Raw genomic sequence first — 22,903 nt, 5'->3', positions numbered from 1 at the left:
TTGCAATGGAGAACAAAGAATAGGATGGAGCATGTGTAGTGTATGCAGGAGTGTGAGGCTGGTCTTAAGTCATTATGGGGTCTCCAGGAAAGCATAGCATTTATTTACCTTTAGCCTGTGGAAGAGAGGAAAATTTCATTGTTAATAGCAGGAATCGTGAGTCCAACGGCTGCTAAATTTAAAAATGTACAAGTTGACAACTCTCAGCTTTTCCTTGGTATTTATGGATTGAGGCATTAAGGATCAGAGAATGCCACTCCCTCCAAAAAGATTCTTTGTATCCTTTCATGTCTCCTGTGCTTAGTAAATATGCCCTTCTGGCTACAACTGAGATCAGGAATTCATCACTTAAGGAATTGTACAGAAATCTTTAACCGTTTGCACATCCATTATCAGACACTGTGTACTTTGGTCTGAGGGAGATGCTGGTAACTCCTATCACCCTTTCCTTTGTTTTCAAAATCTAGGGAGTAATTTTGGATGAGGTTGTTGACTTGCTTGCCAAGCTGGCTTGTTCTTGTTCAGACATTTTGTCACCATACCAGATGACATCATCAGTGAGGCTTCCGATGAAACGATGTTGTTCTACTCCACTTGGAATTTATACTGTCTGGTTCGTTATGGTGAATTGTCACTTCTGGCTTTGATCTGTATGGGTTTGTATATGGGGTCCAATTCTATATGTCTGTTGATTGCATTATGGTACATCTTTGCTATGAACGAATATCTCTGCAACTTCATCCACAGGTGCCTAATAAACAGACGACAACAACAGGAGGACACATGACGCCCTAACACATTGGCCACACTGCCCTACATCAAGAACTGACAACGAGACTCCTAAGACCACTAGGAATCATATTAGCCCACAAGCCCACAGCCACTCTACGAGAAACGCTTACAAGGATTAAAAAAGCCCCATTCCCACAGCATGCAGAACTAAAGTCGTTTACAAAATACCACACTACGACTGCCACAAACATTACATCAGACAGGAAGGAAACTAGCCATCAGAATAAATGAACATCAGCTAGCAGCAAAACAGCACGACAAACTTTCCTTAATATCAGTACACTCAGAAAATGAAGGTCATCATTCTAACTGGGACAAGGTAACCATAGTAGCCCAAGCCAAACATAGACACGCATCGGAATTTCTAGAGGCACGGTTCTACACCCGTAATGCAATCAACAAACATATAGAATTGGACCCCATATACAAACCCATACAGATCAAAACTGGAAATGACACAACTCACTATAACGGATTAGACAGGATAAATTCCAAGCGGAGTAGAATAACACCGTTTCACTGGAGGCCTCACTGATGATGTCACATAGCATGGTGACGAGACGTCTGAACAAGAACAAGCCAGCTCGATGAGCAAGTCAACGACCTCACCCACAACCCAAGCTACAGATCTTTGCTAAAACGTTTTGGATTTTAGTGTTTAATGTCAAGTCAGGGGATGGAAATTTCCTGGATTTGTGATGGTGAGCCTATACAAAACACTGAGGAGGAAATATATGTGGAGAGATCTCCGATATGTGTAAGAATAATAAGGTTCTAATAATAGGGGATTTTAACTTTCCAAACATGGACTGAGACTGCAATAGAGTTAAGGGTTTGGATGGGGAGGAATTGGTTGAATGAGTTCAAGAAAACTTCCTTTATCAATGTATAGATGTACCTATGAGAGAAGGAACAAAACCTGACCTTTTCTTGGAAATAAGGCAGAACGAGTGACTGATGTATCACTGGCGGAGCACTTTGGATCCAGTGATCATAGTTCTATTAGTTTTAAAATATGATAGGCCATGTATAAAAGTTAAAGTTCTAAAATTGGAGTAAGGCCAATTTTGACAGTATGAGACAAGAACTTTCAAAAGTTGACTGTGGGAGGCTGTTCGCAGGTAAAGGGACAACAAGCAAGTTGGGAGGATTTCAAAAGTGAGATGATAAGAGTTCAGAGACAGTATTTTCCTGTTAAAGTGAAAGGTAAGGCTGGTAGGAGTGAGGAACAATGGATGAATAGAAATATTGAGGCTCTGGTCAAGAATGAGGAGGAAACACGTATGAGGTATAGACAATTGGGATCAAGTGACTCTCTTGTAAAAGAGGACAAGGGTAGTAGAGGCATTCTTGAGAGGGAAATCAGGAGGGCAAAAAGGGACGTAAGATATCCTTGGCAGATGAGGTTAAGGATAATCCAAAGAAATTCTGCAACTACATTAAGGGCAAAAGAGCAACTAGGAGAGAATAGGGCCCCTTAAAAATCAACAAGGTCGTCTATGGGTGGAACCATGGAAGATGGGAGAAATACTAAATGTAAGTTTCACATTAGTATTTACTGTGCCGAATGACATGGAAGCTAGGGAACTTGGGGGAAATAAACATTGAGGTTTTGAAAACACTCTACAGTACGGAAGAGGAGGTACTAGACGTCTTAAAAAGTTTAAAGGAATATAAGTCTCCAGGACCTGATCAAGTGTATCCCAGGACATTGTGGAAAGCTAGGAAAGAAATTGCATAGCCCCTAGCAGAAATATTTGTAACCTCTACAGCCACAAGTGATGTTCTAGAAGATTGGAGGGTGGCTAATGTTGTGCCTTTATTTAAAGGCTGCATGGAGAACCCCAGGGTGTATAGACTAGTGAGTCTGACATCAGTAATGGGTAAGTTGTTAGAGGAGATTCTGAATGACAAGATTTACATGCGCTTGAAGAGCAAGGATTGATTAGGGATAGTCAGCATGGCTTTGTGCATGGGAAATAGTATCTCATAAACTTGATTTTTTTTTGATGATGTAAACAAGAATAGATAGATGAGGGCAGAGTGGTAGATGTTGTCTACATGGACTTTACTAAGGCCTTTGACAAGGTTCCACTTGGTATACCGATTAGTAAAGTTAGGCCACATGGGATTCAAGGGGAGAAACCGTCAATTGAATACAAAATAGGCTTGATGGTAGAAGATGAAGGGTGGTGGTAAAGGGTTGTTTTTCGGACTGGAGGCCTGTGACCAGCAGTGTTCCACAGTGATCAGTGCTGGATTCACTGTTGTTTGTCATTTATATAAACAATTTGGATGAGAGTTTAGGAAACGTGGTTTATAAATTTGCGGATGACACCAAAATTGGTAGCATAGTAGGCAGTGAAGGAGGTTATCTAAAGATTGCAGAGGAGTGGCAGATGGAGCTTATTTTAGATAAATGTAAGGTATTGATAAGACAAACTAGGGTAGGACTTACACAGTTAATGGTGATGAGAAGTGTTGTCAAACAGAGACCTAGGGGTTCAGGTCCATAGTTCCTTGAAAGTGGCATCACACTTAAAAAAAGGTGGTGAAGGCGGCATTTGGCACGCTTGCCTTCATTGCTCAGTCCATGGAGTGTAGCAGTTAGGATGTCATGTTGCAGTGGTGAGTCCATTTATGGAGTACTATGTACAGTTCAGGTCACTCTGCTATAGGAAGGATATTGTTAAATTGGAGAAGGTGCAGAAAAGATTTATAAGAATGTTATTGGGACTGGAGGGTTTGAGTTAAAAGGAGGTGCTGGATAAGCTCCACTGGAGGTAGGAGATTGAGTGACCTTGTAGAGGTTTATAAAATCATGACGCAAATAGGTAAGGTGAATAGCAAAGGTTCTTTCCCCAAGTGTTGGGGAGTTCAAAACTAGATGGCATAATTTTAAGATGAGACAGATTTCAAAGGGACCTGAGGGGCAACATTTTCATACAGGGGGTGGTTCATATGTGGAATGAACTGCCAGAAGAAGTGGTAGATGCAGGTACAGTTACAATAATTAAAAGGCATTTGGACAGGTACATGAATAGGAAATGTTTAGAGGGATATGGGACATACACGGGCAAGTGGAAGTAGTTTAGTTTGGAGACTTGATTGGTATTGACGAGTTGGACCAAAGGATCTCTCTGCCAGCATTTTGCCAGCTGACAGAGCACACCCTCCACATCCAGAGGCCACTGCGCCCATGAATGCAGCCTCCTTGTAGCAGAGCTATGAAGTCTTTAATCCAGAGTCTAGAAAGAAAGCCTCCTGTAGGAAAAGCAGCACCTGCAGCCCAAGCACCTGTTGATGTGGGAGTTTCGTCTCCAATTTGATGGGCCTACTGGCTTAATCACTCTGAAATTTTGAAGTTTTGTCTCTGATGGTGCTATCTGGTTGAGGTTCATTCATAACCTGTGAAGTAGACCAATTATGAGGCTGCCTTCTGGCATGTGCAGACTAGACCAGTACCCGGTCAAGCGCTGGTAGTATGCAGTTACCTGCACAATTGCCCCAACTATGTTGGACAGAGAGAAATTGGCACTGTTTTGCTGATGGAGAGCTGGATGTCCTGGTGGATAGAGGGGTGTGTACGTTCACAGCCCATGGATTGTGTCCTGAGATTTTGGTGTCAAGTGTCCAAGATAGAGGCCAAGGTGAGCGGGCGGCAAGTTCGTCCCACCAGGTGACCGCTCTGACTTTGATGTCAGGAATTGTCATCATCTGGTTTCTATCTGGCCTCTTGAATGGGCAACTGCATCTCAGTAAGGCATGATGACACCATAATGAGGATGCTTATGTAAACTAAAGTGTAAATAGGTTTCTCATATCTCACCTAGGGGGGATCCCATCTGACTATTCAACACTTGGTTAGAAAATTGGACATTTTGCTTTTGCCATCAGAAAACTCCTTTTAACCAATGTCATGTGATTCTTCCAACTTTGTCACCAGTACCTGGAAAATTCTTCTGTGTGTTTTTATTGTATTTGTCACTGAAGCAATTTAGCTTTGAAAATTGTGAAACTAAGTCAGTCAATTGCTGAATTGTGGGACCAGGATGGTTCATGTATGCACCAATATACACACCTAGCAGAGAAATATATGAACCAGAGCCATGCAGACGTATATTTAGTGTGTGTTGTTACATATCCACATAACTGGAACTATTTACGTAAATTCTTCATTTTATTGTAAATATTTGCGTCAGATCTTCTATGGAGGAGATAGGGAAATAGTAATTCAGGAATTATCTGCTAAATTTGGTGTGTGTTTGGATAATGGGCTCAGGATTCATTGAGTTTCAGTGCCTTGCTTTATGATTTTTTTTGTAGGTAGTTTTATTTTCCATCTCTCTTACAGTTTGCTGGAACTTTATCAGACGGATTGGGAAAGACAATGGACACAAGACATCAGGCTGAGCGTGAATCTATCCGCTATCAAGCAGTGACCAGCGGTGAGCACCTTGTGGCTGGAATTCAGGGCCTGGCTCATGGTGAGTATGTGGAAGAGGCAATTATAGTTCCCTTTACTGGTGTAAGCAATTAAAGATTCTGAATTAATAACGGCTAAAATATAGAACTGCTTCTGTGTATTCTGTCCAACTGTGGACATGTCATTTTCTCGGATGTATTTTACCATTCCTATGGCTTTTGAGATGAATTTTGTTTTTCACAATGGAACCTTTCATTGATCGTAGCCTGCTCTGCAGCTGAATTTTTAACATTAGAGTTGTCATGCTCCATAATGATTGAATTTCAATGTAATGCATTTCAGATGTCCTGTCCTCAGAGACAGAAGTTCTTTGTAAGCAGAAAGACCATTTTTCCTCATTTATTCCCCCTCCACGCACACTTCAGAATATTTGTCATTGCACAGTGGAAAATCACTTAGAATACTGACTGTTAAAATTGCAGCCTATCTGTTTTAATCTTTGCCTGTCAAAAGATCAGATCTTTTCTCAAATCTGAGGTTTGTTTGTTGTGCTGCCTTGCATAGACTTCAGCAACAAAATCGATTCCTTGCTGTTTTAATTTTACTACATAATAGTTTTTGAATTCCCTTCATCGGGAAATGGTTTTTGGTTTCTGTTTTATTCACCATTTTAAAAAATGTTTTGCATGATTGCAGCCATTTTAGTTCCAGGGACCTTTCCTCGTCCCATCAATAGGTACTGCAAAATCTGTAACAAATGCTGTGTAACCATAGCTTTGTGGCTTCTGTCACCGTGAAATATCTCTGCATATGATGGCTGTGGCAAACTTGAATAAAAGTTTCATCAACTTGAGCAACAGAAGTAAATCTCCTCCACCGGTATATTGTGCATTTGTAGAGAGATGTAGGGATCTAGTGGTCCCCTAAATTTCTCCTCCGTGTTTTTCTGCTGTTTCTCATCGCCATGCAATCCCTTCAGAACATAACCTGAAAATACTGCCAACACCATGCTGTACCTTACCATCACTGCTCTTAACTACCACATTGTCTGTAAGTTGTCGCGTAGCTTGTCCAACATTCAATTATGGAATAGCTGAAATTCCCACCAACTAAGTATTGTGAAGACCCAAATCCAATGTCTTTGGTCGTGGCACAAACTTTTTTTCTCTAGCCATAAGAATATAAGATTTAGGAGCAGAATTCAGCCATTTGGCCCATCGAGTCTGCACTGCTCATGGCTAATATGTTTCTCAAACCCATTCTCCTGACTTCTCCCCATAACTTTTGATCCCCTCACTGATTTTAAAAAAAACTCTCTCTGTCTTTACTGACTTGACTCCACAGCCTTCTGTGGCAATGGGTTCCACAGGTTCACCACCTTCTGGCTGAAGAAATTCCTGCTCATCTCAGTTCTAAAGGGTCATGCCTTCACGCTGACGCTGTGCCCTCAGGTCCTAATCTCTCCTTCTAGAGGAAACATCTTCTCCATGTCCACTCTATCCAGGCCTTTCAGTTTTCTGTAACTTTCGATCAGATCCCCCTCATACTTCTAAACCACATTGAATATAGACCCCAGGGTCCTCAAACACTCCGCATATCACAAACCCTTCATCCCTGGGATCATTCTTGTAACCTTGCGCTTCCACATATTGTATTCCATCTAATATTCTTGGCCCACTCTCCTAGCCTGTCCAAGTCCTTCTGCAGCCGCCTCCCCAACGTTACCGATCCCTCCACCTATCTTTGTGTCATCTGCAAACTTAGCAAAAATGCGCTCATTTCCTTCATCTAGATCCTTAATATATAACATGAAAAGCTGTCCCAACACTGACCCCTGCAAAACTCCACTAGTCACTGGCCACCATCCTGAAAAAGACTCCTTTGACCCCACTGTCTGCCTTCTGCCAGTCAGCCAATTCTCTATCTATGCCAGTAACTTGTCCCCAACACCATGGCCTCTTATCTTATTTAGCAGCCTCCCATGCGGCCCCTTGTCAAAGACCTTTTGGAAATTCAAATTGACCACGTCCACTGGCTCTCCTTTGTCTAGCTTACTCTTGTTACCTCCACAAAGATATCTAACACATTTGTCAGGCATGACCTCCCCTTGACAAAACCGTGTAATTTTACCAGGCGATTCCAAATATTCCACAATCTCATCCTTACTAATGGACTCTCAAATCTTATCAGCAACTGAAGTCAGGCTAACTAGTCTATAATTTCCGGTCTTCTGCCTCCTCCCTTCTTAAACAGGGTGTCACGGTAGCCGTTTTCCACTCCTCTGGGAACCTCCCTGACTGCAGTGATTCCTGAAAAATTATCCCTCTCCTTGGCAACTGTCTGAGGCTGTTTACAAATTTGATATAATACTTGACCTTGAGATGAACCTTTAACCACATAGTCATGCCATCACTAATTCTGCCTCTTTCCACCTCCGTGACATTGCAGATTCCATTCTTGCTTCCATTCATCTACAAACTAAGTTCATCTTTTTCCACCTCGTATGATATTGTTACCTCTAGTCTTGATTGTTCCAACATACATTTAACTTGCATCCACATTGTAAACTCTATAAACTTGAGACCATGCAAAACTGCTACCAATATCCTAACTTGCACCAAGTCTCATTCATTCATCACTCCTATGTTCACCACCCCACATTTGCACCTACTTAAGCAGGGCCTCATTTCTAACCTTATTCCCAGTCTTGTTTTCAGACCACTTGCATGTTTTGTCCCTCTCTGTCTTTCTAATCTCCTTCAGCCACTCAGCCTTCTAAGATCTCAATGTTGCTTCATATATAGCCTCTTGAACAACTCCAGTTCTAATTCCTCCTTTGATGACAGTGCCTTAAGGCTGCTAGGGCTCTGGTGTCTACTATTCCCTTTCTAAATTTGTCTGCCTTCCTGTCTTTCCTAGGAACCTTATGCTTTTATACAAGGTTTTTGCCTCCTGCCCTGATATCTCCCTTTGTGGTTTCACACTGAATTCCGTTTTGTAACCAACTGTGAAGTACACTGACAATAGTTGTTATGTAAAATTCAACTTATTTTTATACACAGTACTCTCTTAATTTTTCCTAGGATAAATTATTGTCAGATCTACAGTGTAGCAAAATCTGAATTCTCCACTGACATCACTACAAAATATTGATTTTTTTTTTAAATGCAAACCGGATAGAGATAGGAAGGGGAAACTAGTTTGTTTTCATGTTCGTTTTCAGATTATGCTTTCTGAAAATCATTCTGTCTCAGGGAGACTAGTGACTAGATTTTGTAATACATATTTCTTGTCCACCTCCCACAGGTATACTTGGTGGATTCACCAGTGTCATCACTTCAACAGTAGAAGGAGTGAAAACAGATGGTGGCGTCAGTGGTTTTTTCTCAGGCCTTGGAAAAGGACTCGTCGGCACAGTAACCAAACCTGTAGCAGGTGCTCTGGACTTTGCTTCAGAGACAGCACAGGCTGTGCGGGAAACCACAACAGTAAGCAACTACAGGTAAAGGAGAAAGCACTGCATACAGTTACACAGGGGTGTGTATTAAATATGAGGATTTCTTTTTGACCTTTAACAAACACTCATTATATTTTTATTGTTTCTGATGCAAAGCACAATATTCAGAAGTTTAAACAAAAAGCATCTAATAGGCAAACAGATTGGGCCCTTTGAGATTTTCTGGTTCATCCTTGCAACTCAAGTAGGCAAATAGGATTATGGCTTGAATTGTGACATTCACAAGGTTGTTGGTGAAAAATTGCTGATTATCTTTACATTAATAATTAATGCTCCCATTCAGGAGACAGAAAAGCAACTGAAAAGATAGTAATAACCCAGCATCTGTGGGGAGGCGATGGCCTAGTGGTATTATCACCGGACTGTTAATCCAGAGACCCAGATAATGTTCTGGGGACCCAGGTTCAAATCCTGCTATGACAGATGGTGGAAATTGAATTCAATAAAAAATATCTGGAATTAAGAATCTAATGATGACCACTGTTGATTGTCGGGAAAATCCCAGCTGGTTCACTAATGTCCTTTAAGGAAGGAAACTGCCATCCTTACCTGGTCTGGCCTACATGTGACTCCAGATCCACAGCAATGTGGCTGCCTCTTAAGTGCCCTCTGGGCAATTAGGGATGGGCAATAAATACTGCCTAGCTAGAGACACCCTCATCCTGTGAATGAATAAAAAAAATTTTAAAAAGCATCTGCAGTTCTTGCTATCTCTGAAAAGGTAGTAAGCTTTATTTTAAGCAGTAGTCTTCAGGTAATCCAGTTTGACATATAGAAATTTCTGGACAACCCTTACATAAGACTCCAGAACAAAAGCAGATGATCCTGGAAAAGCTCAGCAGGTCTGGCAGCATCTGTGAAGAAAAAATCAGAGTTAACATTTCTGGTCCGGTGACCCTTCCTTACATAAGACTGCCAGTTTGAAGACAGAATGGATCTTAAATATTCTTTATATAAAATGTTATGTTTCTATACTGGAACTTAAATGTTATAACTTGTAAGTCACGACCTTTGAAGTAATCTGGCACATATCAGATTTCAATGCTCAGGATACCTTGTAGGATATATTTGTGATGTACAGTAAGATTTTGTAAGTACAAGTGCTAATACAGATGTTTGGGGAAGGGCTAATGCTACATGCCCAGATTGTTAATACTACTTGTACAAGTTATTTATAGTATATATACTGGGCATACTAAGACTGCATGTGTGTTCAGATATATGAAGAGAATGTGATATTATAGAAATGGGCTGTCTTACTGCAATTGGAGAGTGTACTATTAGAGTCCGAAAAAAGTGACAATAAGGGACATAGTAATACAGTATAAACAGGGATTGCTAATATTGCATGTCCCTGTTCAGGTGTGTTAAAAACACAAAATTGTTTCTTTGTTGTATATGTGCTACCAGCAAAGCAAAAGCTGAACAAGACAAAACAAAAAACCCTTTATTGAGAAAGCTGGCATGATTAAGAGGGTGTTGCAATGTTTCAAAGTGTCCCAGGGTTCAGATGACCTTGATAAAACTCTTCGGCTTTATTTTCCACGGTAGCCAAGTGCTTTGTTGTCCCAAATTACCTAGTATTGTTGCTACCAATGGGAATTATTGTGTAAAATTGCGATACTCTGAGCAGTTTGCAGTAGTTATAATTATTGGTGAGATTTTTCTCGTGATGTTACATTGCATTGAACACTTTCCCTACTCATGCTGACTCAGTTGAATTTTGTCAATAATTTGCATGTTTTGCAATGGTTCTCATATGTATAGAGTGGTAACATTGCAGTCTGAATTATCCTACCATTAACACAATCCAAATACATATAATCTAAACTATCTGAATCAAATGCAGCCCTTGATGTACTGCATTTTGTTTGTCAAGCCATAACCCATACCTCTCAAATTTACAGACTGTAAAAGCAGCAAAATACTTCAAGGAGCAAGCTTATTCGATTTTACAGTTTTTTTTTAGTATGAGGCTCTTCAATGTTGCAAGACTTTATCTGGCAATTTGGTCATTCTCTGTAATGGTCAGTATGAAGACTTTGGAAGAATTGGAGAATTAGAAATTCAGGCCAGTTTGAGTAGTATCAAAATATCTTCAAATCTGCACATAATACAAATGTTCATGAAGTCTACTCTAACCAACCATAATAACTATTATGAAGAACTTCATCAAGTTGCTGCATCTCAACCACTTTACATAATTAATTGTTTTTGAACTGCAGTGACTAATATCTGGGGAAGCATGTGAAACTGCAGTAAGATAAGCCACTATTGCATCAGTGTACTTTTATTGGTGGCGACGGCCGAATGGTGCAGTGGGGATTTGTTGGCTGGCACTTGAAACAATTGTTGCCCTTGAACAAATGCTATGGGATCTTTGTATTCTATCTGAACAGCTTGAACATCTGTCCTGACTGAGAAACAGCAGAGTTACCAGTTCAACCTGGAGACTGTTCATGACACTTCACATAAACGGTTAATTAATGCCTGCACGTCACAGAGGGCAGGGAGTTATTTTTACGACTGTATATAAACTGTAAGCAGAGGAATGTTTAACAGAGTTGGGTAGTCAAGCATTTTTTGTGTAATCAAGGTTGGCATTAGAAGCTTGTGGCCAAAGGCAAATATTTGATCTTTGGGCCCCCAACCAAGGCAACTGATTAAATCAAAACAGAAAACTGTAAATGAAAACCGAAACCTGATTACAAACCATGTGGAACTACTTGTAAGGATCAAAACTTAATCCCAAGAGCTCATAACACAAAAGCATGCTGAGTCACCAACCAACCGTGATGCTGGATTTGTTTTCTTCCTCAAGCACCAGTTTAAAAAAAAGCCACTCTGTTATCTCTGTAGATAAAATTTCCCATGTATTAACATATGAATCCATATGTTATTCCAAAAATATGCAGTCCGTGCGTCCATAACTGCAAAGAGATTATATTGTGGATCCACATTCAGCATGTGTCAAAACCATGCTAAGTGTGCCTCATTTACACTGGGGTGAATCCCAAAGCGTTAGCAGTTAGAAAAAGTCAAAAGAAATATGGAAATTATGCCACTGCTGATGACAACTGGTCCACCAAGTGTTTAAAAGTTTTCAATTTAGTAAGAATCAATCATGCTGCAAGTTAGAGAGTTGCCCTTAAATTTTTTGCGTATGTTATTGACTAATGAGGTAGTTAATTTCAGCATATGTTGTAGATAGCACTGAATAGGAGATGAATGAAGATTAAAACCAGCTTGTTTTAAATGTGTGTTAGTCATTGTAATGTGTAAAAGCCTTATTGAAAAACATCTGCAAATTAAAAAAAATGATTTTGATTCTTGTGCACTGGTGCTAGTTCCCCAGGCTGTTTGACCTGTTTTTTACTTTTGTTTGGTTTTATTTCTCTGTAGTAGTTGGTCTTTATTCATATCCCACATATTGCTTACAGGACCAGGTTTACATGGTGGTGACTGAGAGATCATAGACGCTTGGCAGCGCTATGATCTCTTTGAACTATTCACGGTCATATACTTCCTTGCCTGAAAATAGACCTAAGGGATTTAAGCTGAATGGACAACATTGTTAATTGGCACCATTTGGTAGTGTGTTTGGATTTATGACAGCTGTAAATTCTAAAACATTCCCTCCCCAACAAAAGAAAAAAAAGAGCAGTTTGTAGCTGTGTGCAATGCAATGTATTTTTTTTATCAAACTGGTTTTGTTTCGTGATGCACTTTTTAACTTTGCCTCTTCCAGACCTCAAGGCTCACCTCTTATTGTGTGTTTCATGCTCATTTCTGAACGAGGTTCACTTTCAATGTCCTGAAGTCATCTTATTAAGTAAAACTTTCTGCTGAAGCAAGTCTGCCAACACTCCTTTAATAGCAAACAGTGAATTTGGTGAAGTGTGACTGAGTTCCAGAAAGTCAGTAGAATGTGAAGTGGCCTTTAGTGCATTGTTTAACAGGATGCTTCAAAGCTCATAATGCACACAAGGGTTTAAGCAGGAAGTTTCAATTGTAACCAGAATGACTGATGACTTTAGTGTGTGTTTTACAAGCAAAACCAGATTTTTCAAACCTTATTATTGCGTATTTTCTGAGTCCAAGTGTCCATTCCAGCATTGCGGTTTGAACTTATTTGGTTCCTCTTGAGTCCTCTGAACGCTTGGCTGTGCATGAATATTTGAATGCAGGCTGAGCAATGGCTCGACATTGTAAAGGTCAGCAGACTGGATCTGTATCATTGTTCTGTGTCAGACAGATATGAAACTTGCCAAAGCATTTTCTAAATAGAGTTCAATTTTTAAACTTACAACTGTAAGTGAGCACACATCTAGATTTTCTGTTTTGATCAATAATACTGTCCTGTGCAGTCTATCCCTGAATCTTTCTCTTGCATACTTCCTCAGTTGCAGTAATTAACTTATTAGTTCAAAGATGTGGGCGTTGCTGGCTAGGTCAGCATTTATTGCCCATCCCTAACGGTCCAGAGGGCAGTTAAGAGTCAGTCAGTTCACATGCTCCTCTCTCAAGTCTTAAATGTTCACCCTGTCATCTTTTCCCCAATCCTCAAACTGTACAACTTATTACCTCTCTCCGACTGCTTAGATATGAGCACTGAGATGGAGATTTTGCTTTCCAATTCTGTCACTGTAATGCTGGCATTGGCATAGTCAATGTGACTGATAAGTTCTACTTTCATTTAAAGAAGTTTTTCCCAGATACCTCAATGAACCTGGTAGATTTACACTCACATTGTCATTGGCTGTCTGACACATAGGAACTAGGAACTAGGAATTAGGTACCCAAATATTTTCAACAGGCAGCTTTTTTCTTTACATTTCTGGAAACCCAAGATTAGCAATTCCAATCATTACTATTATTTGATCAGCCAAGTTTTGCCCTTCCCACCCCTGTTATCTTCCAGTAGGAGCCTTAACCCTTTATCATTGGAAACTTTTATGGTAATACCAGCATTCCCAGACTAGCTTCAAAGGATTACCTTTGAGAGCCAAATGTAAATAGACATTAATCTTTACTTTCATTCATGATTATTGGTTATGGTAAAAGTTTAGTTTTAGTTTCAAATATTAAAGGAATAGAAGTAAAAGTTTGTTTCATATGGTTATTAAGCATTGAAGAACAAAGGTGCACAGATGCAGTTAAGATAAAGATCAGCCATAATATAGAATGGCAGGAGAGGTAGAAAGAGCTGAATAACCAGTAACCTGCTTCTCACTGAGGTGGGAGTACCACTGTTTTCATCTTCATATAACTCCAAAGTATTATTCAAATCACAGTATGCTGCATGCATCTAAGCTGTTTGAAATGTTTTTGCAGTACTGATGATCTTGGTGGAGCTTCGCATATGGAATATAAAACTACCAGGATTTGTTAACACACTAAAAATGGTTTATGCAAGTCTTGGCAGTTTTACATATGGTTTGCAGCCAATTCCAGATGACCTATGCTGCTTGAAACCAGCAGCAGCAACACATAGTTGTGCAATGTAAAGGCTGGCATTGTTTCCCTTCTCTTGCGTTTCTCTCCCATCAATAGTGTTTTTATTTTTGTAGTTGAACTCCCCACATGTACACTATCACAAGTTCGCAGAGAAGAGCTCTGAAATTCTTGTTACGTTGGAAATATAAAGCTGCCTTTATTTCAGGGACATAAATTTGAAACAGAACCCATTTATGCTAATCTGCCTTTTTATTTTAGGACCAGATCAAAATTTTGCCTAAATTTCTTTCGGTATGGATATCACAGGCAGGACTTGAGTCTTTACATCCACCTGAAATCTTGCCAGCCCCACTTAAGTCATTGCTAGCTGCATCAATGCCTACAGGATCATGTTTCACAGAAGTTGGGGTTTATTTTTCTTTTGAAGTGATCAGTTGATTTGGGGCAACTATTAAGTTTAGGGGCTGTTTATCTGACTCAGCTGATGCCTTACATTACAGGAAGTACTACAGTGCAATCCATGGTACACCCACGTAGTATGAAAATTCTGCTCAACAAGAAAGCCTAATGACTGCCAAGGCTGTGGATATCATAGCATGGTATGGCCTTCCTAGAACCACAGACATACGTTAACAGCACTAATAAACGTGGATATATTTTACAAATTTTGCTATTGGAATGGGGAACTGGGCTCTGACTGAAAGCTAAAGACAAATGCTTTAATCAATAGGGGAAACAGCCTCGCAGCATTTACCCTGTCAAGCCCCTTAAGAATCCAGTGTGCCTAAATGAGATCACCTCTCATTTTTCTAAACGGCAAAGAACAGAGTCCCGACTTGTTTAACCTTTGCTCATATGACAGTCCCTCCATCTGGGGATCATCCTAGTGAACCTTTTCTAAATTGCCTCGAATGAAATTATCTTCCATTAAATAAGAAAACCAAAACCGCTCACAGTACTCCAGATGTGGCCTTACCAGCACCTTGTACAGTTGCAGCAAGATTTTCCTACTCTTATACTCCAACTGTCTTGAAATAAGAGCCAACATTCCATTAGTCGTCTTGATTACCTGCTGTAATTAAAAGCTGAACAAATAAAAACAGAAATTACATATTGGATAGAATTTATCTTTTTAGATGCAATCCTTTATCAGAGTCATATTCCTTGAAATGACCGTGACTTGATCTGTTAATTAGATAATGACTGTTTAATATTTAGTCTACGCGGAATTCGGAAGGAGAGGTGCAAAATGCAGTAGAGAGGTCATCAATCAGCTTCAAGAAGAGAACAAGATAGATTCCCTATAATGTCTGGCGTAGAGTTTCAATATTCTGTGTAGTCAACTGTCCTTTTTTTGTTCGGTTGTCAGTGGATCTTTCCGGAGCTTTGATTATTTTTCCTGTTTTCTGTGTTCTCACAGTCTTGATAAATGGCATTTTTCCATTCAAAATATCCAGTTCTACATTAAAATTGTAGTAACTCATATTTTGAAATGCTAGGAAATAGCTTGCATGTTCTGAATGTGCAGCCACTGGCCATTTGGAATTTTAACAATGTGTTTCTCAGTCAAATGCTTTTCATCCCCCAGTTAACTATCCAGTATGATTGGTAACAGTTAATGCTTGCCCACAAAAGGCGCTTTCTGCACACTACTTAGTAGCTCCAATTTGGTTACCTCAGTTTACAGCCCACCATATTATATGTGTTTTACCATGTACAGTAGTTCCAAGTTCAAGCCTTTCTGGATCAAATCCCAGTCTTTGCCTTCTGAAACAGAGCATACAGCAACCACTTTGTGGGCATAGGAACAAAGTGTGCTTTTAAAATAAAAACAAAGCTCTGAGCAAAGGCATGTCAGATGAAAATTCTGCCAATAGGCCTGCTTTTATATCCCTGGAGTCTAGCCATAATCATGGAGAGACAATATTCTATTGTGTTAACTGAATGCAGCTTAATATACTTTGTACTAGTGGGCTTCATTGTTTCTTTTGTAATATTCACTGGCAGCAGTTTTGTTTTAAACCTAGAATTTTTTTTCCCGTCCTCCTCTCCCACCATTTCTTCTGAAATCATTGCTAGGTGACCAGTTTGATAGATGTTGTCAATCTCTGATAACCTCAACCCAGCTTCCATTCTCAAAATCTTACACACAATGATTGCTGAGTGTAGGGCGCATCACAGCAAGGTGTGGTCCTGTCCTTATACCATATCTACAAACATGTACTCTTCCTATTTCAGACCATTGGATAGTGACTGAAACAGATCTTATTTGATTTTCCTATGAGGGATGCTTCTGTTCCAGAGAAGAGTCAATGGACTCAATGTTAACTCTGTTTCTCTCTGCACAGATGCTGCCCAACCTGCTGAGTTTCTCCAGCACTTGGTTTCTATTTCAGATTTCCAGCATTTGCAGTATTTTGTTTACACTACAGTGAATAGATAGTCCAAGCCTTTTGATGCTACAACAATACTGTTAACATTACAGTGCATATTGTGTGTGAATGAGTAGAACAAAAATGAGTAATTTTCTCTTTGGGTGCTGAAGGGTAATCTAAACAAGATGCTTCAGATTGGTAAAAGGATTTGATAGAATTGAAGTGGAATAACTATTTCCTGTGGTAGGGGAATCAAAAACAATGGGATTTTAACTCAAAATTAGAACAATCGTTTAGGATCTTTTCGCACAACATTCTAGTAGAAGTGTGTAACTATCCTCCCAGAAGGCTGTCAGTACTAGGACAGTTAGAACTACAAAGTTTAAAATAGTGAGGTAAAGGGTAACGAGGTGTGGAGTAAAAGTGTGAAAATGGAATTGAGGTTAGATCAGCTGTAATGTAGGGACATTTTGCTCCTCTACGTTATGTTCCTGTGCAATTAAATTTTAAAAACCCACTACTGAGAAATGTTTCTCATCTGACCATGGATTTGCATTATTCAGTAGCAACTTGTAGCACCAAATGCAACTATCCTTTTTAGTGCCATGTGTGCAATTTTAAGTGTGAAGCTTCTTTTCCTTAACATGTTTAATAGTGGTGAATGGCAGGGAAACCGGTTTATGTTTTGTCACTACCTTTTAAAAATAAAGACATTGGTAGGAACAAAAAAAAAAGGTTGTTCAAAAACGTAGAAAAGCAAATGAGCTGATACCAGCCGAAATACTGCATGGAAATATACATTTTTGACTGTACATCAAGCATTAGTGAAAGCCAGTTGACTGCAGCTGAAGTTATATTGTAATTTCTGGATCATTAGTAACGAATCTAGTTCACTCTACAATACTCCACTGAATTTGAAAAGAACAGGAGAAAAGAGCGTAGAAATTAACAAGGGATAGGTGTAATCAAGCTTGACGTTTAAGACCCCTTCTGTCCAAGTGCCTTAACACCTCCCTCCTTGCATTGTCTCAGCACCCTTTAAAGTCATAAGGGCATCCTGTGTAACTGTAGCAATAGCTTCTTATCCATTCTGTTTCTGCATCTTTATGCTATATTTCCATACTCTTCTGCATTACACCTCAGTGGCATAGCTCTTGCCTGTTTCCACTTGTAATCTGTCACCATTCTGACATTGTTTATCTTCCAATGGCTTTGGAATGGTCATCTCTTGCATTTACCAATGAATTCCTTAATCCCATCCCTTCACTGTTTATGTGTTTTCCTAGGAAGTATGGGGACAGCTTTCATGTGTTTATTGATGACACCCAACTATATGCTGCTGTGTTAACTATAAATCCAGTTCTCCAATTACTGATCCAAATTAAGTCAGAGGTGGGCAATATATCAGAAAAACTGCCAACAGAATTTTTGGTTCCTACATGCTGCTTCATTCTCTCAGTCTAAATCATGAAATACAGAGCCTTCCCCGACTACTTCATCCAAGTCAAGTTTTCTCCCAGTTATCCACTGTGTTACTAAGACTAAGAGGAAGCCAGTTAGCTCAGTTGGCTGAACAGATATTTGTGGTGCAGAGTGATACCATGGCATGCCACACTGGCTGAGGTTATCATGAAGGATTCTCCTTCTGAACCTCTCGCCTCGCCTGAGGAGTGGTGACCATCACCATTTGTCGCTGTCAAATGAGAAAGCAGCCCTATGATCTGGTAAGACCATGGCGACTTTCCCATTGCAATGACTGCTTTCTTCAGCTTATATAGCATCTGTCATGCCTGTCCTACTGCACCCCTCCATCACATGGATCCTAGTTAACAGCAGGTTTCCTCATTTTCAACTCATCCAAAAAAAAGCCATATCCTCAACAAGCTCATTCATGTTTCCACTGCCCTCTTTAAACTCTGAACATGACATGAAAATTTTCATCTACACTTTCAAATCCCTCATGTATCTTTGTATCAGTGATCACATTATGCCTTATACCTTCTACCCTCTAATGTTTATTGTTATTCACTCCATCATTAATGAACATCAATCAGCCACTAAGCTCCTATCTTAAGAACTCTGCCTAGTTCTCACCTTGTCACTCTCTCTATATTTTTAGAAGTTTTCCAAAACTAGTTCTCTGAAAATGTCTTTTCTCTCTTTCTATGACTTCCTCTTGGTAAAAACATTTTGAGACATCATCTTGCATGTAAGTTGCATCCAAGTTGTTGAAGAAAACATTGATTTCATGCTTTCTAAAATGTGAGAAATAATCAAAATAAGAATAAAGATGAAGCATAAGTCTAAATAATAAAAGTCAAAAACACATATAAAACATTCTAAATAAAACCTCTTCCATTTACTGCATTTCAGTGTAATGCCAAAAGATGAAGTTTACCCACTTTGTTGGAAGAGTGTCACGTCTCTTTTTTCCCTAATACCCATCTGAAATTGGAACCGGACTGTGAAGATCATTATCTTTTCTGTAAATTGGGGTATGGAAAACCAATACTACAGGCCATGATAATATTTCAGCACTCGTACTGAAGACTTTGTGCTCTAGAAGTTGACGTGCCCCAAGTTAAATTGTTTCAATTCATCTACAACATTGGCATTCATCCAGCAATCTGTAAAATTGTCTCAGTATGTCCTGTACACACAAAGCAGGACAAACGCAGGACAATCCTGCTTCTTACTACCTTATCAGTCTACTCTCAATCATCAGTAAAGTGATGGACGGTGTCATCAGCAGTGTTATCAAGCAGCAGTTGTTCGACAGTAACCTGCTCACTGATGGCCAGTTGGATTCGGCCAGTACGATTTGTCTCCTGACCTTATTACAAGTTTGGTACAAACATAGATAAAAGAGCTGATCTCCTGAGTTAAAATAACTGCCCTTGACATCAAGGCCACATTTAACTAATTGTGGCATCAGGTAGCCCCAGCAAAACTGGAGTCAGTGGGAATAATGAGGTGCAAGCCTTCCACTGGATGGAATTATACCTAACACAAAGGAAGATGGTTGTGTTTATCGGAGGTCAGTGATCTCTGTTCCAGACATCTCTGCAGGAGTTCCTCAGGGTAGTGACCTAGGCCCAACCATCTTCAACTGTTTCATCAATAGCTTTCCATCCTTCATAAGGTCAGAAGTGCTATGTTCACTGATGCTTACGCAAATTTCAGTAGTACTAAACATCACCACTTCTCAGATACTGAACCTGTCCAAGTGTCACCAAACGTTCTTCCCTCCCTTCCCATCCATTGTTTACTTCTGAAGGGACCCTTGCCTCTGGAACACCCTAGTCCACATCTCAAATCTTCCCATCCTGCCCCCAAACCAACCACTGCCCTTCTCCACCTTCTCAGCCCACCATCCATCCTTCCAGGTGAAGTGGTGGTTTACTTGTACTACTTTCATTTTAATCTAGTTCATTCACTAATCATTGTAAGATCTGTTCTACATTGGGGAGATCAGATGCATATTGGATGACCCTTTTGCAGAACCATTGTTCATTCCATATGCACAACCCTAACCTTCCAGTTTCTTGCCATTTTAAAATCACCACCTTGATCTCACAATCATGTTTCTGTCAGTGGCCTGCTGCAGTGTTCTAGTGGCAGAAGTTCAGTGAAAGATTGTGGAAACAGCGCTTCATCTTTGGATCAGACATTTTACAGCCTTCCAGACTCAACACTCACTAGCAATTTCAGGCTATGAACTCTGTCTCTCTTTCTCTCTCCCTTCCCTTCCCACATCCCCCACCACCATTATCATTGCCATGTTCTGGTTTGTTTCTTGTTTTTGCTTTTGCACTGAGGTGGCCATTATTCCAGCATTTACAGCCAATTGCTTTGTCTCCTCACTACAACCTTTATCATTCCCATTGTCTTTTGTTACCTGACAGGTTTGTTGTTTACTGCCTCCTGCACTTTACCCAACCCGTGACTATTTTGTTCTACCTCTATCCCTTCCCTTTTTGATAACACTATTACATTTCTACCCTGTTTCAGATGTTCAGAAGAGTCCTATTTGACTCAGAAGAGTAGCTACTTCTCTGCCCACTGATACTTCCTGATCTGAGTTTTATCAGCATTTTCTATTTTTATCTCAGATTTCCAGCATCTGTGTTTTGCGGTTAGCTAGTTTGCAATGCAAAGTGATGACAACAGCACAAGTTCAGTTCCCATACCAGCTCAAGTCACCATGAAGGGACCGCCGCCTCAATTTCTCCCCTCGCCTCAGGTCAAACCCACCATCAGTTGTGTCTTCCAAAACGAGAGTAGCCCTATGGCCCTCCAGGACTTGGGGCAGCATGGTGGCTGAGTGGTTAGTGCTGCTACCTCACAATGCCAGGGACCTGGGTTCAGTTTCACCCCTGGTTGACTGTCTGTGTGGAGTTTGCATGTTCTCCCCCCATCTGAGTGGTTTCTGTCAAGTATTCCGGTTTCCTTCCATGGTCCAAAGCGCAGGTTAGGTGGATTGGCCATGCTAAATTGCCCATAGAGTCCAGGGGTGTGTAGGCTAAGTGGATTAACTGTGGGAATTGCGGGTTTACGGGGATCAGGCATGGGGTCGGGTCTGTGTGAGATGATCTTTGGAGGGTCGGTCAGACTCGATGGGCCACATGGGATTCTATGATAGCACCTTTAATTTTGCTCTCTCCTACAATAGTTTAAATCCGTAATTGTCTACTCCAAATGAGGGAGCCTTGTTTGTAAGGAATGTGGTTCGGAGAATGGGTGCTAGTGTGAAGTAGTCATTCTCCAGTGCATGCTGTTGTCAAGTGAGACTGCCTGCTCAAAGTGAAAGATTGCTCAGATTAGATTTTGTGAGTCATATGCAAATATAGTAGTCATTTTTCGTATGACGACAACCAACAATGAAACAAATCCCCAGTTAATCTGTTGTTGGTGTCATTAGTTGAGAGCAGATGTTTGGCAGGACATTGAGAGAACTCCCTGATTGTTGTCAAATGGCACCATGGAATATTTAATAGCCAAACTAAGCTCCTTGGAGCAATCACACAGAGGCTTTAATTTGAAGGATGGACTTCCAACACTGCAGCAGTCCTATAGACCTGCCCTTAAGTGCTTGTAAATTCTCTATTGAATGAAACATTCAATTCAGGACCATTTAAAGTGAGAGAGTGGGAGTAAGACTGGGAATAATCACGTGCAAAGGAAAAAATGATTGCAACCAAAAGATATTATTCCTCCTGTTCAGCTCTGAGATTGTTTTCTGTAGTCGAGCTATTTAACATATTTATAGCTGAAACAATATCTGCAGTGTGTATCTATTAGCTGATATGACCCGTGAACATTATTAATATTTTTTAAAATTTTCATTGAATAATTCTAAATATTGCTGCGGTAGTAATAGTAATATCAATATTTCTGGTGCAGGAAATCCCATTGTTAATTGAGTGCCAAATGCCCACTGTAAAATTTGCTTTCCAAACTGTTCCATGGACAAGGAAAGGGTATTTGATATTGAGGTAGAGAAGGGAAGAAAAACTTGCCTGGCCAGTCTCATGCACAGGAACACACACTTCCTGCTTGATGATCATGAAGTGATATTGATGACAAGCATGAAGAGACATAGAACTTAAAATATTGTGTTCGCCCAACCAAGGGATGAATGCAAAATCCAAAGCCGTCTCTTCAAGCTCCATTATTCTCTTCCACACTGCTAAAGGTGCTGGGTACCAATCCAAGGATAGCCAGATGGCTGCTTTTGTTTTTAAACATGTGCACTCTTTCACAATGGAGGGAATGAGAGCTAGACTGCTTGATTTCTTGCCCTACATCTAATAAGTAGTATTCTGTGGCAGGCAGAATCCTGTGCCTGCCCTCATGTTGAGTTTTGTGGTAGGTGGCATTTAATCAGATGAGATGGTGGGGAGGAGAGGCCCTATCACCTTTCCCATCTCCATTCTGATTGAGTCTATGGCAAGAGAGTCCATGCACTGCATTTCCAACCTGATTTGAATTGATACCCTCCTGTAGGAAATTAAAACTGCCATCCCACTACTGCTATTAACCCAGCAGCAGGTGGTGGGGTCCACCATAGGGGAAACATAAGGGGCAAATCCAAGCATGGTTACTTGCAAGCTCCAGGGAAGGAGGTAGGGGAATCTTGTTTTCATTGCCACTCAGTGGTTGATCAAGGATCCCAGTATTGGGAGGATTTAGTGTCCTGCTGAGAGTCACTGCCATTGCTGTGCCCCATCACCTTTGATGAAATGCTGCTGTTAAGTGTCTTGATAAACAGGAGTTCCATTGCTGGCATGTAAAGTGCATGATTGAAACAAGGTGCAACAGACCTTGTGTTATAGA

The 22,903-nt window shown here is 40.3% G+C and overlaps 1 protein-coding gene across 2 annotated transcripts in view; it reads left to right on the top strand.

Moving 5' to 3' along the window:
- The window catches only part of vps13d (vacuolar protein sorting 13 homolog D), a 259,288-nt gene that overhangs the window by 213,555 nt on the left and 22,830 nt on the right, over nucleotides 1-22,903 (top strand). For both annotated transcript variants that reach the window (XM_048615025.1, XM_048615024.1), the window contains exons 64-65: nucleotides 5,147-5,279; nucleotides 8,525-8,720. In XM_048615025.1, coding sequence (XP_048470982.1) covers nucleotides 5,147-5,279; nucleotides 8,525-8,720 — 329 coding nt within the window. The remainder of the gene's footprint in view (nucleotides 1-5,146; nucleotides 5,280-8,524; nucleotides 8,721-22,903) is intronic.

The sequence above is a fragment of the Rhincodon typus genome, chromosome 31 (genome assembly GCF_021869965.1).
Source record: "Rhincodon typus isolate 14 chromosome 31, sRhiTyp1.1, whole genome shotgun sequence".
NCBI lineage: Eukaryota > Metazoa > Chordata > Chondrichthyes > Orectolobiformes > Rhincodontidae > Rhincodon > Rhincodon typus.
The sequence above is the reverse complement of the archived record's forward strand: the minus strand, read 5'-3'. Positions and strand labels throughout refer to the sequence as shown.